General features: G+C 36.0%; 2 protein-coding genes across 4 annotated transcripts in view; both read right to left on the bottom strand.

Moving 5' to 3' along the window:
• Window positions 1–2,026: 2,026 nt before the first annotated feature.
• Window positions 2,027–13,480, bottom strand: LOC128011364 (uncharacterized). Its single transcript, XM_052593686.1, has 24 exons — window positions 12,935–13,480; window positions 11,702–11,823; window positions 11,476–11,621; window positions 11,135–11,306; window positions 9,533–11,049; window positions 9,233–9,377; window positions 9,010–9,135; window positions 8,790–8,902; window positions 8,391–8,534; window positions 8,208–8,315; window positions 7,881–8,022; window positions 7,466–7,765; window positions 7,333–7,377; window positions 5,771–5,850; window positions 5,490–5,602; window positions 5,144–5,327; window positions 4,977–5,061; window positions 4,725–4,870; window positions 3,988–4,078; window positions 3,721–3,869; window positions 2,995–3,080; window positions 2,796–2,865; window positions 2,577–2,698; window positions 2,027–2,494 (listed from the first exon to the last, which is right to left on the bottom strand). The coding sequence occupies exons 2-24, from the start codon at window positions 11,811–11,813 to the stop codon at window positions 2,338–2,340; spliced, it is 4,353 nt and encodes a 1,450-aa protein (XP_052449646.1). The 5' UTR covers window positions 11,814–11,823; window positions 12,935–13,480; the 3' UTR covers window positions 2,027–2,337.
• Window positions 13,481–16,089: 2,609 nt separating this feature from the next.
• The window catches only part of dnmt3bb.1 (DNA (cytosine-5-)-methyltransferase 3 beta, duplicate b.1), a 43,636-nt gene continuing 41,341 nt past the window's right edge, over window positions 16,090–18,384 (bottom strand). For all 3 annotated transcript variants that reach the window (XM_052594256.1, XM_052594257.1, XM_052594258.1), the window contains exon 22: window positions 16,090–17,884. In XM_052594256.1, the coding sequence (XP_052450216.1) occupies window positions 17,743–17,884 (142 nt within the window). In that variant the 3' untranslated portion in view covers window positions 16,090–17,742. The remainder of the gene's footprint in view (window positions 17,885–18,384) is intronic.

Genomic DNA, 18,384 nt, shown 5'->3' on the forward strand with positions numbered 1-18,384 from the left:
AATGTAGAGCACATATTAATTAAATGCAGGTAATTCAGAGAAGAGAAAAACTTGATGCATTATAAACGTTGAAAGGGAATGGGACATTAGAGGCCTTTTAGGAATAGAAAATTATCAGTTACAAGGTCAATAATGAGTTTTTTTTTTCAAGAAAGTGGTTTAGTTAGAGGAATTTAAGATCACAATGAATATAGAGCCAAAAGAGTCTCAATAAAGATAAATGCACACTTCATTCACATATGCACACATAGGATTCATACATGCACACACATGATTCATAAATACACACACAGGATACACAAATGCGCACAAAATTTACAAATGCACACACAAAATTTAAAAAGCACAGAAGATTCACAAATGCATACAAAATTCAGAAATGCACACAAAATTCAGAAATACACACACAATTCAGAAATGCAAACAACATTTACAAATGCACTCAAGATTCACAAATGCTCAGGACAAGATTCAGAAATGTATTTCTGATGCACATACACATATATCTTAATTTACAAACTGCTTGCGGTCTGTGAACTTCACTGCATTTGTGTGTGAATTTTGAGACTCCCCTGACTTGACTTGACACACAAATGCTTTTTTTTTAAACAGGGAATTGTCAGCAACCAATCAGATATCTCCCTTCTTTTAGCCAATCACAAGAACGCACTCCACGTGGGGGATTGTTTACTTATAAGCCAATCACATGAATGCTTTCACACAGCCTGATATGCCTGTGGTGCTGCATATTAAAGCCAATATGAAATTGTATGAAAATACAGATGTTTAGATTACAATTCAGGTTTACTTTTTTATAATTTTTATATAAATTTATAAATGTCTCAATACATATAGCCCAGTGACTGCAGAAAAAAAAGTTAACCATGGATTCATAAATTTGTAATAGGCAATTATTTAATTTTATTGAAATATTTTAATGAAAGAAAAAAAAATTACACCTTTTTGAATATTTAAATATATCTAAATATTCTTTTGGATGCAATATAGAAGTCACTTTAATTATAATAATTCGGTCCCTACATGAAGAGAGAGTCAATGGTCCACTGCAAGAGGAAAGTGACTCTACAGCTGCGCAAAGTGAGTCGCTGGCTGCATGAGGAAAGTGAGTCGTTCGCTGCGTGACTCGTGAGGAAAGTGAATCGTTCGATGAGGAAAGTGAGTCGTTCGCTAGGAAAGTGAGTTGTTCGCTGCGTGACTCGTGAGGAAAGTGAATCGTTCGATGAGGAAAGTGAGTCGTTCGCTGCGTGACTCGTGAGAAAAGTGAATCGTTCGATGAGGAAATTGAGTCGTTCGCTGCGAGAGGAAAGTGACTCTCGGAAAGTGAGTCTCCTGCTGCGCAAAGTGGGTCGCCGGCTGCGCAAAGTGAGTCGCCGGCTGCGTGAGGAAAGTGAGTCGTTCGCTGCGCGAGGAAAGTGAATCGTTCGCTGAGGAAAGTGAGTCGTTCGCTGATTGGCACCACGTGGGGTGCATTCTTGTGATTGGCTAAAACAAGGGAGATATCTGATTGGTTGCAGATCATTCCCCGTTTTAAAAAAAGGCATTTGTGTGTTGAGCCAAGTCAGGGGAGTCTCAAAATTCACACACAAATGCAGTGAAGTTCACAGACCGCAAGCAGTTTGTAAATCAAGATATATGTGTGTGTGCGCATCAGAAATACATTTCTGAATCTTGAGTGCATTTGTAAATGTTGTTTGCATTTCTGAATTGTGTATTTCTGAATTTTGTATGCATTTGTGAATCTTCTGTGCTTTAAAAATGTTGTGTGTGCATTTGTAAATTTTGTGCGCATTTGTGTATCCTGTGTGTGCATATGTGAATGAAGTGTGTGCATTTATCTTTATTGACTCTTTTGGCTCCATAAATGAAGTCATGATGTTACAATACATTACAATACAGTAGGTGGCAGTTTGCACCTTAACGTTGGTCTGTGACCACCAGAAAACTAAAAGAAGATGGATAGATAGACAGATACTAAGTGATCTTGGTAATTCACTGCACACATATATACATTTTGCTTATCATGTTTATTCATTTTGCTCAAAGCCACATGAAATCCGTTACTCCATTTGTAGCTAAACATGATTGCAACCTGAGAAAATAACATTTAAAAAAAAGTGACATGATTTGGAGTAACATTGAATAAAATGGAATCAATCCTCAGTTTCCCAGCATCCATTTTTTTTAACTATTCTTCAGTTAGTCATATCATTTTAGTAATAAAAAAAAAAAAGGTAAAACAATTAAAAGCAACCAATTCTCATGTCCCTGGGTCCCTTTTCACACGGACAGCAAAAGATTAAAATCATCAATGTCAGTTCATTTCAAGGGGACCTCATCACAAGCAAAGTAGTCCTTCAGAGGTGCTAGAAGATGTCTTATGACAGGGACGCTCCAGGACTTTCCAAGCACTCTTTGCCTCTGATTACGCCCCATATTTTTCACATCTGTGTAATGCTTCGGAAATCCAAATATTCTGTGAAAGTGTCAAAATCAGCATAAAATACATATCTGTATTTTGATTTTTAATAACAGCTAAGTGTTGAACTAAAACTTACTTCTCCAATTCTGTGATCCATATATTGTCATCTTTTCCATTCATAGTGATGGGGAAATGGGCATCATTGTTGCCCTGCTTCAGTGAGTTTGTCCGTGTGGTGATAGTGCGAACTTTTTCATACTGCAAAACAGTACTCAACGGTTTAAAAACTCACCACTAGTGATATCATTACAATAACTATATACTGCCTATCTTTGGTTAGTAGTTCATGACAAACCTTTGCAGTGCGGCCAGGCTCCAGACAATCCTGAAGAGTGAGTTTATCATTCTGAGATGCTCTGATTGGTCTGGTCAAAACAGAATAAAATGGATGATGTATAATATATTTATTTACTTTAGTTTACATAGTTCAGTGTATTTTCCAGGTAAAAAAAAAAAAAGTGGGTGTGTTATTTATATGAATATAACTGACACACCTGTTCATGCCAGGTATGTTCCCCCAGAAGTATCTTGCTCTGTTAGCTGGACTCACTTTCACAGCATCAACAAGCACGGGGTTACACTAAAAACAATAACAAAGACGACACCAACTTACTACATCCTTCTGATGTCAACATTAGACAAGAGTGAATGAACAATATTTTTAATGAAGATCCAGACCACGTCTTTTGTTCACTTCATTTTACAGCAGATTCATTTTCAAACAAGACAATTCAAAGCAGGATTTTCAATAAGATTGAAACTAAAAGAGGATGCTGTGCCGACTTAATTGGATCCCTAGTCAGTAATGTCATAACACAAGTCTGAGTAACTAACTGTTATCATTAAGTGGTCATTATTGCTTTTTCTGTTAAACATATTGTTCGATATGTATTATTTATGCATTTTTGACCTAAATCACAGCAGCATCTATCAGTGAGGAATGAATGCATGCTATTAAACACACACATCTGTTAGCCAATCATAGCAATGGGTGTTTACTTCTGAGCCTATAATCTGGCACACATATTCAAACAGAACGTTCTAAATTTAATTTTAATGTAAAAATCTCGATAACATAAGTGGATCTGAGAGAACAGTACAAAATAAAAACAAAAGGCAGTTCATGACCCCAATAAAATGTGAGGCTATGATTCAAGCTTTTTAAATTTACAATAAACTGCTTTGAGTATTTATTCAATTATCCAACAAAGAGAACTTACTTCCAGAAAGCGGCAAATGTCAGCTTTAACATGGGTTTGCATGAACACCACGTTCTCAAACAGCCAGAAGAACGGTTGTGGGTCATCTTCCTTCGGTTTCATAACATTCAGAAGCCGATAAAATTCAAAAAAGAGCCGCCCTGTGCCTTCTGCAGAGAGTAAAGAGGATCTCAGATACAATGAATGATGCTAACTGTTACCTGTTTTGACATGAGACCAAGCACCAGGCCTGCTCAGCAGTAGCAGGTTTAACAAATCTTGACTTACCATACAAGCCTTTCCGAGCAGGATTGACTATGGACAAGTCATTACAAGGACTTCCTCCAATGAGAAGATCAAACGGGCCCCATTTGTCAATCTGAACAATGAAAAAGAATGAATTCAATGGGCAGACTGCTGAGGAATCTTCTTTAAATGTTTAATTAAATCTAAAGGAGAATAGAGATTTTTAACATTTAAAACATTCTAATCAAATCTAAGAGATTACTGTCCCTCTAAAGTCTGTTCACCCAACTCTGATGCTTCCAAACGCTCACAAACAGATAAAAAAAATAAAACCATATGAATGTTTACAGCATTCAAATCAAACAAGGGTCTTTCATGTGGGTCATGTCAACATGTTTGAACTTTCACAAGAACCAATGAGGTTTGGTCTCACTAGTCAAGCAGGAATAGTTGAGCTTCTGTTTACATTCACTGAGCAATGCTTAAATGTGAATAAAAGCCCAAACTAAATTCTGTTCATCATATAAAGCGATCTTCTCTCTGGATTAGTTTTGATCTCTTTTCTAACATCTTGAAGCATCAGAATTTTGGGTGAAGAGACTGTCAGTGGAGGAACAGTAATCCCTCAGATTTCATAAAAAATATTTTATTACCAAATGTCTTGTGGTTTTGGAATGAAATGAGGGTGAGTAAATGATAGAATTTAAATTCTGGGGTAAACTAAAACTTTAAAAGACATGAAAAAAAAATTAAGATGATAAATCATTTTGTAACCATACATGCTTTTTCGTAATGTTCTTAACATCGTCAACAGGAGTGATTTTTCCTTCATGGTTAACCATAGAAATGGTGATGGATTCTTCATCAATTTCTGAGGCCACATATTTTTCCACTTTAAAGCCAAGATCCCTCAGAACAAGGTATCCTGAAACATAAAAATGTATGTAAATATGCCACATAACCAGTAGAAGAACAGACTATAAGAAGCGTGTATTACAGTACAAGTGGTTGAGTAATTTGACAAGTTTTACCTGTGGCTATCCCGTCAAATAAGGAAAGGACTCTGATTGGACGTCGCTGGTTAGCAGGGATTGATGGGTAAACACGGTGGGGCTCCTGAGGAGGACAAATGTCATTGTTGGAACCAATACAAATACAAATCAGGAAGATTATCCAATATTTGTATGAGATGACTAACAAACTCCATGGCGCTGTTGTTAGCAAAGAATTCCTGCACTCGGATGCTCCAGTCATGCCTGGGCTTCAAAGCTCCAGAGCTGCTCTCAGGTGCACACAGGTAACAGGTCCATGGGTCCACATTCTTCAGCTGGTTAAATGTCCCTTCACCCACGAGGATATCCAGACAGTCCACACAGTAGGATCTAGAGAAGTAAAGACAACTGAATTTAACTATACAGAGTGGGGTTCATAAGTCAGTTAAAATACTAAACTTACATTGCGTTCAAGCTGCACATTTTAGCAGATTTTTCTTTATCTGGGAATCAAACTCATGACCTTGTATCACCAATATCATAAACACTCACCGACAACAGCTGTAATGGCCGCAAAGAATGACCTCCATGCCTGAACAGCAAACGGTGCAGTACGACTGATAGCCATCTTCATCATATCTGTACAGCGTCTCCGTGAAATTATACTACATGTGACAAACAGACACATCACTGAAGGATTACATTGTACTGTATGACTGTACACATGATTTTATGCAACATTTAGTAATAGTGTTTTAGTATAATTAGTATTTTGCTGGTATAGCTAAACCCATGTGAGGAGAGAACTACAGCTGTGTAACTATTTTTAGTACCTTGCAGTTTGAACACAGCCTTCCTTCAAAGAGTGGGTGGATGATTTCGACAGGTGTACTCCCACATGATAAGCAGAACTCTGAGAAGTAGGAGAAATAAAGTTAGGATTAACTTCACTCATTATCAACTAGGGATGTTCATTTTAACCGGTTAACCGAACATTAAGAATTTGGACTGATTAATACAATCAGTTAAATGGTTTAAAATATTATTTATTTATTTTCAGTAATTCATCAAAATATTTAACCCTCTCAGGCTCAAATTAAGTTTTAGCAAAGTCCTTTGTTTCTGGTTCTAGTACCAAGTTTTTAGTACTCCAGATACATAAAATATGTATCTGGAGTAATAAGGTAGTTAGTTTTTAACTGTTGCAAATCTGCAACGCCTGCCTTGAGAGGGTTAAAAAGGTTTGCTGCATTGTTAAAATAAGGCTACGCTACATGCCTATACATTTTTTCATTTTTAGAAAAAAAAAAAAAACATAAGTCGCATTTTATTATTTCATTCAGAAATAGGCCTAATGCCGACACGAAATGTTTACAAACATTATAATAAACTGCAAACATAGCTTTGCTATTTTAGTTCCCCTCACTCCACAACAAATCTTTTCAATTAACAGAAGAAAGAAGAACAAGAATAAAAAATAGCGTATAAGAAATTGTAGCAAAAAACGACAAGCCAAAACTAATTCATTTAGGTTAAAACGAAAGCAAAACCAGCGTTGGGTCTCTCATTCAACACAAAATCAATTGTTTCTGTATTTGCAATGTATTTGAATACCAAATTATTACTTATTATAGTCTACTTCACTCGAGATCCAATATCCATGTAAAACAAATGTTTTGCATAACATAACATCTGTACGGTGATAACATTTAACGGCACAGATATTTAGACTGAGCAGTGTGTTTTTTCTTTCTCCACATGTTTGACTGACTGTATTTTATAATCATAATGAACTGGCTGCATTGTCACTGTGGCACAGCTTAACTGTGTGCCTGCATGCAGCGACAGCAATCACTTGAGTTTTTCCTTCTAACAGTGGAAGCGACTTCTCCTTTTAGTCATAAAGATAATCAGAATTGTAAGCAGTTTGCCCTTATTTGTGTACATTCACAATAAAAACAAATCTTTGTGCATAAAATAAGCCTAAAGAAAAATAGGAATGCGCTTTCTGCCGTCCATTTTCTTTTGCGCAGTACAAAAATTAACCGAAACTCTGCGTTTTGTTCATTTTCATAATTTATTATTCAAGTAAAAATATATTTATCATATAGGCCTTTTTATTTGCTATATATAGCCTAGCTTTCGTATGTTTTTCCACACTCACAAAAGTGCTGCAGGTGCATGATGGGATATATAGACCATGTGAGTCTGAATGGTTAACAAATGTTAGTATTTTTAACAGGTCACAGACAATTCTAATTTAATTAAACTCTAATTTAATGGTTAATAATCAGTTAACGAGCGTTGGTTTATTGGTTAGGAAAAATAACCGTAATGAACATCCCTATTGATCCCAAGTTTCAGTTACTGCAATGTTTATGAAAAGGTTTCTCACCTTCAATGTTTCTCTTGTTTTCCAGATATTCGTGCACCATTTTATCTGTCAAAAATTTAAATAAATACCAGATTTTTTCTTGCTTTGCAATCCCAATTTTAACAGCAAAAATAAAAATAAATTGTATACATACGTCTTTTTTGGCTGTTCTGTCTGGATTCAATATGTACGTTTGGGGTAATATTTTGTTGCTTATTCCGCTGTGTGTATTTTTGCTTTTTGCGGGTCTTCACAGTCTGTAAGGGTCTCTGATTCCATTTTGAATACATGCATTTCCCATAAACTTCTGTTGTCCCAAGGTCTATCGAGCCATTTTCCAGGTCCAGGGATTCAGGGAGCTTGCTGAGAGACACATTTAATTTAAATAACTTTGTTGTAGGGTCTTTGTGGTCTCCCATGTTCCTATTCACAGATCGAGGCATATGAATCCTGTCTAAAGAAGAAAAATTATATTTATATAGTAAATTAATACAGCATACAATCCTACCTACTATACATTCGAATATAGCACTAAACTCAAAGAGCATCCTCTGATGCTTGCTGCTTACTATTGGATTCTGATCGAGGTTGAAGTCCATCTGGACCCAATGGTTCAAAGCCTCCAAAGGCCCAGTCCAACATGACTCGAAGCAGTTCATCCTTAGAGTCCGTCTCAGGAGAAAAAAACATTCTACTGCGTCTGGAAGCCACCTAGAGACACATGAAGCAAAGATGTTTCTGTACTAATATTTGAAGGGTCTATTTTTCCAAATTAACATTTAGAAATTGGGCTTAGATTTCCAAAACAGTTTTTCCAAGTTGTAATATCAGAGTTAATTTCAAAATGCATGCTAGTACATGGACTATAGAGCACTAATAACTATTTTTTTTCTTACCTGCAGAGAACTGAAAATTGCATCTTTATACACCATTACTGTAGCGAAGGAATTCGAACAGAAGCACTTGGAAAATGAAAAGAAGGGCAGGAGGTCATCTGCTTGGACCTGCAATAGACCATTTGTTATATACACATATTTAAGTAAAATAATACCCAAAGCTGTGCATAGTCATTTTTGTACCTCTGATTGCATCTTGTTCACAAAGAAAACCACTTTACGCATGGAACCACAAGGCTTCTTGCTGGTCCAGCTTTGAACCAGTCCAGGCCAAAAACCAAAACCCTCAATTGGTCCCCAAACCATTTCACCCACTGTGTAACCATCCTAAAAAGAGAAACATAGCACTCATTGGATGAAGAGTCTAAAGACTTGCTCTACATTTTCTGATATTAAAATACCTTTAATCCTGTTGCATCTATAGATAAATTGTTAAAATCACATAAGTTTCACACTTCAGCATTGATTATGAGCACAGAAGTATCATAGAAAGGTATTTTTATTTCTTATTGTTTCTTGGAGAAAATGTATTTTCTTTTTAAGATATCCAAAGCAGAACTGAACCAATGAGCAGACATTTACCGCATAATTCCATGTGACATCATCAGCAACACAGTTGTAATCGTCATCATCATCAGTGATTTCGTCATCGTCATCATCATCATCCAAGATTACAGAGACAAATGGATGATCCCCTGTCAAAAAGAACGGCAAAGTAAATTAAATTTAAACCGGTCTCAATGTTTTGCTTAAATGTAAAAGAAAATACCAATAGTTGTTATATCTGAACAGGGTCTGAAACCTGTGGTATTTTGGCTTTCGGAGTCGGAATCAGAAGAGATTGCCACAATATCATCCACTTCCATTGGTGCAATGTCCTCCACGACTATTGGCACCATATCATCCATTTCCGTTAAGTCAATGATATCTGAAATGCAAATGCATTCATGATGCAAAGTAGGCTAAGTACAGATCGGATCCTCAATACGTCATGCACCTTATGGAGTATATGTATTTCTCATTACCAGATGCGATGCTCCCTTGAGTCTCTGGGCTGAGATGTGATGGAGCACTCTTATAAGAGCTGCTGTCTGTAACATCATCCTCAGCCATGTCCTTCTCCTCAAAGTTCATTTTTATCTCCTTGAGATAGTCAGTTTGTTGAAACATCTGGTAAACAGACAACCACACACAAATACAAACCAAACCTTTAGATGTTTGCTTGTTTCAACTTCTGTCATGTTAGGATGCTTAGACGGTTGACAGAAATTATATATTGTCACAGATACATTAAATTTTGGTTTCTTCTTACTTTAGTGACTCACCTGTTCAAAAATGATCTCTGTTTTCAATGTTCTGGGCAATGCCAACAAGCTAAGGATTAAATTCCCAAAACTAGATGTCCTTCCCATAATCCTCAGCTCAGTCTTCCAGTACTCCTCCATTGAATGGTCGGCTGGGTGTGTGTCACCTCCATCAAGGAACTGATACTCCAAAAACTCATCTGTGAGTATGCTGACATTCTCCGGGCTTGAGCAAACCCCAAAACAGACACCTAAATCTTGGACTGTTTTGCCTGTCACTTCAAGCTTTTTCCCTGGACACAACACTAATGACAAGTCTCTCATAGTGGCATCTGGGAAGGGTAAACTTTCAACAATATTAACAGTCACAGTCGTGTAGAAGGAGATGATGGAACTGTGGAATGTGTCCAAGTAGTCTGTTAACTCTTCAGAGCATTGCAGGAGAAAGTCAGCAGCCTGTTTGCCAACTTCAACCTCTCCTCTAGGTAAATGTCCAACTGTTTCCTGTATAAGTGAGGTCTTTCCTCTTCTGAGAAAAAACTCTGCTGCTTTTTGTCTGAGGAAACTATCTGTGTAGAATCTCACTAATTGAGAAGCATCTTGGAGGAGCTGTGTCACGCTGACACCTCGGTCAATATTCTCCTGAAAATCACAAAGCGGTTGCAAAGCGTGGCTAAGAAACAGGACATTGAGTCTTATTTTGGGATCACTAAGATGACGACAGATCAATTTTTCATCTGCATCCAGAGATCCAAAGTATTTCTCAAGGTCTGACCAAGCTAAAGTCATTTTCTGGATGATTCTCCAGAAGAGAGAGCATTGGGACGTCAGGATATTAGCGAAGTCTGAACAATCAACATCTTCAAGCAAAGTTTGTAGAGAATCTGGAAAAGATGGAAAGTGCTTGTAGATCTCTGTGATGAGATTCACAATCTGGCCAGAAATCTCCATTTTCTCAACACCGCTGTGACACACTCGTCCTGCCATGTCTGTAAGTCCACATAAAGAAACGATCTCAGGTTTCAGCAACTTCAGACCTGAGAGAAGATCTTCATGATCTGGGAAATTTGAATAAAATATTGCCATGTTCATTAAAGGTATTCTAAACTTATTCAGCATCTCAACAATGCAGGTACAGATGGCATCAGCAGTCTCTTCCTCTGGATGAAGAACATCAAGCAGTCTGAATTTGTTTTCCCCAGTAGCTTTGTCAAAAAAGCCCAACAGTAGCACAATGGCCTTGTTCTTGTCCTCTAGCTCCACTCCATGGAATAAATAAAGGCAGTATGGAGTCTGAATGAAGGTGGCTGTAATGTCTTCCTGATGTTTCTGGCCTAATACTAGACTATCCTTGCTACTGGCAAAGTTTGACACAGCATCAGGTGAAGTAGATGAGCCATACTTTCTGATGAACGACACTGTGGCCGGATTTTGAAAGAAAGACTCATGTGATCCCTTCTTAAAATTTTGCATTTTCTGGTTTAGATAGTTAGTCTGTTCATGACTGTAGAGTCTTGAAGATTGTTCTTCCTTCTTAGCTATCAATAAAAAGAAGGGGGGAATCATAAAATATACATAAAAATCACAATATCAATAATAAAAACTAAAAGTGTAAACACATACAGATTTCAAATTCTCTTCTTGATCTCAATGACACCACTTCCCGTTCAACAAAGCCCTCCTGAGTGTCATAATTCTGCTGTGCAACTTTGTGATCATAAAGATCTTTAAACCATGAAAGCAAATCTAATATTTTCAGGGTGTCTCCATTCACCAAAAATTTCAGCTCTAGATCCTATAAAAAGAGAGGGGGAAAAAACTGTTAACAATATTGCATGTTGATTGCTGCATAGCAATATAAATAAAACACATTTTATATGATGCATTCATTTACCCACATAATCTGAATTTTAATTTAATTGCTTCAAGCATTTTCAACTTAATTTTGTTATGTAATTGCTCACTTTATTGATTTGTGCCTTGTTGAAAGAGTCCTGTAGCAGATTGTAATTATCCAAGATGTCTGCATTCTCATTGGCTGTGAACTTCACTTTATTTATTTCAACAGATCCAGGGTGAATGATCTCCATCAACTGACAGAAGGCGGCACCTGGAAAAACACGCCATTAAAAGTGTTAGCGAACAATATCTAACATTCACCATTTTTAATTAACCTGGTAACAAAAATACCTGAGCAGGTGTACTCCACTTGGCTGAAAGTGACTTGCAGTAAGTCATTGAGCCAGTCCAGCAGCTCACTGAGATTGTGTTTCTCATCTCCGATCTTCACTTTCACCACCATTTTTCATAACCTGTGGAGACATCATACTCTGAAAACCTGTGAAGACACTGAAGTCTGACAATATAATTGTTTACAGATAAGTACCCCTAACAACGATACACACATAGAGCCAGGATTACATACGCAATAACTTCTACATCATTAATATAACTTTTCGGTCCACATAGTAATAAGTAACATTTTAATGCACCTGCAGACCACTATATGCTAAAATATGTTTTTGTCCATTCAAACCATGAAAAAAAAAAAATGATAAAGCACAGACAAAACATGTTTTCTCCTTCACAGAAAACCCCCCCCAAATGAAGACGACTTGTTAAATCTAAAGTTAAATGACTTTTTGGAAGATAAGAACTCTCAGAATCACTTATAGAACATATCCGTGCATGCGCACGCATGCGCACGCAGACGCCCCCCCCCCCCCTCCCCTCATTTCCCGCGAAATCTTACAGGGAGGAAACAGCTGCAGGGGCCAATGAAGCGTGAGCGGCCTCCCAGCAGCCATTCCTCCACACTGCACGCTGGGACACTGACTGCATGGGAAACAAAGAGGCGGAAAATCAAGTCCTAACAAACATGTTACTGTTCGGTGATAAAAAGTTCTGCTGTATGTAAACAATTGTTTATTTATCATTTTGCACGTTCAAACACTGCATTAATGCAATTAGAAATAAGTTTTAAGTATAATCTTAAGAACAATATATTTATTATACGAGATATCTAGTGACATTTTTATTGTGTAATATATAAATTTGTGTTTATTGTGTGAGCCACAAAAAATGTATTTGCAAATGTAACGTGATAAACGTTTTCTTAAAAAAAAAAAAACTCGAATTACGCTTACAACCTTTTTTACCTAACGTTATATAAAAACTTTACTAAGCACTTGGGTACATGTGTTTGTCCAACTGAAGCCTTGTTTTTGTTCTTTAAAAAATCTATCAAGTTTAGCAACTAACGTTACAGGCTAATAACTGCAAACGATTTTAAAATATACAACACACAAACATCCATAACCGTCTTTACGTTTCCGCATTTAACTCGCCATAGACTGCTACCAGCTACTCGGATGTCCAGAGAGTACAATACATTACATTACATTTAATACTAACGTTACTTACCAGCACTCTGTCCCGGTCAGTGTTTTAATCGGCAATCGGACCTCCCTCGGGCGATGCCACGAATTCAATGGATCATCAGATTGTTCGGTTTGGCGTAATTTAGTAGAGTCGATCGCGTTTGAATCCAAACGCGTTCTGCTGTTTGGCAACGTGGAAACACTTTAGGTCAACAGTGGGAAATGTGATTCATCCCAGTGACTCGAATCTTTTGAATCGCAAGAAGATTCATTCACGGATTTATGTAAATTGCATCGTTACTCCAGGAGATGGCGATCAGTGCGTGTCTTTTGCGTATAAGTCGAGTCTTCAATTTACGTTACTCAGCCGAATCGCTAAGAAACGAGTCATTCACAAGCGAGACGTAATTTTCCGTTATAGTAGTCTGCAAATATACTAAGATATCTCGAAAAAAAAGTTTGAGTATCATATGCGTTTTCCCAACACTTCAATCCCCCCGCTTCCTTTGTGTCGTTGTGAACGATGCTCACTAAATCACACGCCGAGTGTCTCTCTCAGGAGATCCGTGTTCAGTCTCCTTCAGAGTCAAAACAATGACTCGTTTTGTGATGGGGGCGTGTCCTTCACTCAGTCGAACCAATGAAATGCTTTTAACAACCCGCGTCTAATCACTCTTTAACCGCTGAAAAACTGTTCAAAAAAAGCGAAAGGGAACGAAAAATAGCCTGACTTCGGAATAACACGCTACTAATATTATATATTTGTTTATATAGCACTAGTAGTAGAAAGTCTATTTCGAATTTAGCATACGAATAAAATATCTTATATAGTTATATAGCATGCAACTACTCTTTATGTATTTATACATAAAAGGTTAAAAACGTAAGCCTAAGCAGGTAACGTTAGATATGTTTGAATTACGTATTACGATAGAATTGTTGCAACATAAAAATATAGTGCTAAGCTGGTCTACTGTTTTTGCAAACACGGTACAACAGTGCATTGAAAACTAACGTTAGACCGCAATATTATCATAGACCGTGAAATAAATATTATCATAGATGGTAAAATAATATACGTTTTTTTTTTTTTTTGTAATGGCGGCTAGAAATTATGAACCGGAAGTGATGCATTCTATTGGACATTTACGCAGCTTTCGAAAAAATTTTAATGCTTATCAAAAGGTGACTTTAAGGTTGACCTAAACATAACATAATGCTCTTTGAAGAGGCAAACCTTAACGGACCAAGCTAATTTGACAACAGTATCTCCCAACCTTATTTTTAACCTTAAGAACAAGGCCATTTGTAACTGGAATGTGCGAGGCATTTCTTTTACTGTCTGGGCATTCGGTGTCAGTCGATTCCAGTTATTTTTAGCTGTACAAAACAGCTCGTTATGCTGCTTGATATTGCAAACTGATATTTATTTTAATAATAAATATGGTTTGTAGCTCAAATCATTTTACAATTATGCATTTTGTATACTTGTTATCTACCTAAAAGCCCCATGATGCATTGCACCAGACTAAACGGCCAGCGAGTGCCAAAACAAAGGAGTTCAGTAATATTTATCAGACAGATATTTATTTAAAAATACTGCACAATGAGGTGACGTTAATCTCCGCATTCCTCAAAAATCAAAAGCAAATTAACGGTTTAAGAGTAGGTTATTAATATCAGAATAATCCCTAAAGATCAAATGAGTGAGTTTTACAGCATGCGTGTTAAATAATCCTGTATATTGGCATAATGTTGGTCTATCATTAACACATACGTGTATTGCGTTAATCAAAACTTGTCCGACATTTCAAACGGCTTTCTTCGTTTTTACAGATAAATGTTCTATTTAAATATTACAATGAACACCGTTGATCGGAATCAGAAGTCAAAAGGGGGAGCGCATTTTAAAGTGCACTATGGAAAAACCAGCAAAGTGGAGTGAGATTTGGAGATAAAACAGAAGAGCAACACAACCAGTGGTTTTCATATTAATACTGCGAAACACAAAGAAAAAAAATCAGGAGAAACAGAACAAGTGATTATATAAAAAAATAACTGAAATATGTTCTTATTCCACATTAAAATACCAAGCGTTATTTTATTTAATTTTCCTTACTAATCAAAATATGATGGAAAATAAACGAATACATCAGTGTTAATGAAAATTCGGTAGCACTGTATTTTACAGTCCTGTTCCTCATGTACATACTATGTACTTATTATAGTAATTACAATAACTATGTAATAACTAGGTACTAACCCTGAACCTACCCCTAAACCTAACCTTACCCCAGGTAGTTACCTTGTATTACCAGAATTATTTTTTAGATAAATACACTAAGTACACTATAAGTACATGTTAGTACACGTACTGTAAAATAAAGTGCAACCGAAAATTCTAGAGCGAAATGTAGCTGCATTTGCAGCCTACCTGAAAACAAAAAATGCAAAATGATGTAGCTACTTATGTGTACAATAAGTGATGTACAATAAGCCTAATACATTGTATAGTAGGCTAATTTATCTGATTCGTTTTTAAAGGGACAAAGGGACATGGATTTTAAAAGATATCCTATAATGTCCACAATGCCCATACAAAACCAAGTCTTTTAAACTATTCATTTGTCCTTAACAGGGTGGACATTTTTTGGGCTTCAGTTGTATTGTTTATTTTATTCTTTATATTTGCCTAAACTTGACCAAAATCATTTTTTTTATCTCTCCATCATGATTACACATTTAATGCAACAGATTTTAAAATCAATATTCTTTTTTATATTTTCTATATTTTGTGATGTCCAAATGACATCGAATACCAAGAATGGACTAGTTATCTCTGCAGTCTAGTCAGTTTTTGGTTGTAAATAAATATTTTGTAATGCTTGTTGCCGGCAGAAGTGTCATTAATTAATTACTTAATCACCCTTTTAAAATGATCCATGATGTGCAGGTGGTGATAGACCTTTTAGTTTTAAAAAGCATGGACAAAATCTTTTTTTTTTTTTCTCTGGACATTTAAAGATGTAAAGGCATTTAGATGCATTCAAATGCATCTGATAAAAGTGTATTTAATCAGTTTTACAAGGCTCCTTTTAATGTGATTATATTAATTTTAAATCAGTAAATAGAATCCCAGTCATAATAACACAATTAAAAGCAGACACTGAACACAAAACACAAGCACAAACATCTTTGGAGTCTGTCTTTATTGGTTTTGCAGAGGATACTAACAATTTTTTTTTGGTTATTGTTTGAGTTTTATACCATAAGTCCCAAAAGAAAAAGAAAATGTATACAAAAAACTAAAAGGGAAATAAAAGTATAAAAATAAAGTAAATATAAATTGACTGTATAAAAGCACTGTTAATGTTCAAAGGTACAGATAAACATGTTCATCATGTTACCAACTAAACAAGTAAAAAGACAGCTTTATATATCAAATTTAAAGATCTACCAAGCAAAATATAAAGGCTATGATATCACAATTGTGTTTACGCTACAGTAAAAAACCTTTAAGAAAATAAGCACATCTTTGCACTGTTTTTACATAAATTTTAAGATGTGTACAGGACAAATGAGTGTAATTTACATGCAGTATCCAACGATAATTCTGTTCAATGTCTTATGAAGTATTAAGGTTACTTTATGGTCTTCAAGCTTTAAGTTTGGACAGTAGTTTACATTAAGCATACAACTAGACGTATAAAACAGCTTGTTACAGCATAAAGGTCTATCAAACAAAAGCAGAAAGTTTCTTCGCAACCCCCTGTGTGGCAGGCTGTATCTGTTCTCTTCAAAAGGCACCACACGTTAAGTGTTTTGGACAGATGAGGCATCACTTTTCAGCTACAATGTGTTTCTTATGCGTGTGCAGCAACAGCAAGTATTAAGAACAACAGTTTCAAAGACAAAACGAAAGCCTCTCTCTGAGAGAAACCCATATAGAGCTAACATGTTACATCTACACCAGTCCCTCTTCACAGAGGGCAATCTAAAACAAAATTCAAGGTATAATAAGAAAGCTTTAAAAAAAAAAAACATGTTGAAATGTGTTAAAGTTTGTAAACATTAATTTCAAGGTTAAAATACAGTACACTGACCTCTATCTTGAGTAATTATTTGACACTAATTACTTGCCAAGAAAACAATCGTGTAATGTTTAGCAGGCTAATGCCCTCGAGTTCTGCTAATAAACACCTTCTGGTTAGATTGTAATTGTGCAATGTTACAGATGGAATGTAGGCTGTTTGAAACATGAACAGGGCATCAACTCTTTTCACGCTTTCATCTTTTGAAATGCATTTTCTAAGGGCTCACAGCTTGGTGTTTGTACGTTTGCATTGCTAGATTTCAAGTATTTTTCTCGCACCAACAATACCATGGAAATGCGTCACATGCAAGTACACTGATTCTTTTACATAATAAAAATGCTAGATTTGTACATTCCTTTGCCAGATTGGTTGTAAAATGTCACTAATGTATTTTAAGGCAACAAGGACAGTTATGTTTTTTTTTTCTCATGATAATAAAGGACAAAATCTACCTGCATGTGTCGAGATGAACCCTGACAGTTTCAAAGACCTTGACAGGCACATCAATTTAAAAATGGCTAGTACAAAAGCTAAAAGTGTTTTTACTACGTGACACTCTAAGTATCACAACACAGCGTCTACCTTTAGTTTGGTCAAGACTACCCACGTCCTCAAGTCAGCTCAACGTCTCAGCTCGTCTTGTAAATGTGGAGGTTAGCTGGTCTCCAAGAGCTCCTTATTGAGGACATTTGGTTTTGTACTTTACGATGTTTGTTGTGTGATTTTGGATCTGTTGCGTGATCATGGACTACATGTGTTATTCACAGGCAAAGTAGTCCTTCAATGGAGCGAACAGGTGCCGAATTACAGGAACACTCCAAGACCGTCCCAGCAGCTTCTGCCTGGCACCACGACCCATGTTGGACACATCAGTGTAGTGGACAGGAAAGCCAAAAATCCTGAGGAGGAGGAAATAAGAGAGTTTTTGGTCTATTACATCACGCATATTTCTTATTCTATTAATAATTCAAGTAACAATACTAAAAAATGTAATTAATGAATATAAATGGACTTCAATAGACATGGACTTGAATAATTCAATTATTTATTAGACAGAAATTTTTAATGGATTTGAAATTCATTTTGACTTTTAAAAGGCATGAAGTCAAAAATCAGGGTGATAAAAAACTCCATTCTATCACAATTAATGAAAACTAATCATTAAATGAAAGAAATCCTTGAAAAGAAACTTTATTAAATAGGCTACTCAAGCAGTGCAGCAAATATTAAAATAATCTTTAAAAACCTTTGTCCAACTCTAAACTAAAACAGGAAATAACCGCTTCATGAAATAATAATCTTCATGACTGTTTGTAGATTTGTCGATTATTTTTACATTTTTATGTCATGACAAGGTAAGTTGTAAAATATCATATGTTACAAGGAAAAGAATGAAAAT

Source organism: Carassius gibelio, chromosome B23 (genome assembly GCF_023724105.1).
Source record: "Carassius gibelio isolate Cgi1373 ecotype wild population from Czech Republic chromosome B23, carGib1.2-hapl.c, whole genome shotgun sequence".
NCBI lineage: Eukaryota > Metazoa > Chordata > Actinopteri > Cypriniformes > Cyprinidae > Carassius > Carassius gibelio.

Coding starts and splice junctions, on each gene's coding strand:
- LOC128011364 (XM_052593686.1), bottom strand. CDS start 11,813: ATGGTGGTGAAAGTGAAGATCGGAGATGAGAAACACAATCTCAGTGAG. Junction 11,622..11,701: donor AGTGGAGTACACCTGCTCAG/GTATTTTTGTTA, acceptor GTGTTTTTCCAG/GTGCCGCCTTCTGTCAGTTG. Junction 3,081..3,720: donor ACATTTGCCGCTTTCTGGAA/GTAAGTTCTCTT, acceptor TATTGTTTTTAG/TGTAACCCCGTGCTTGTTGA.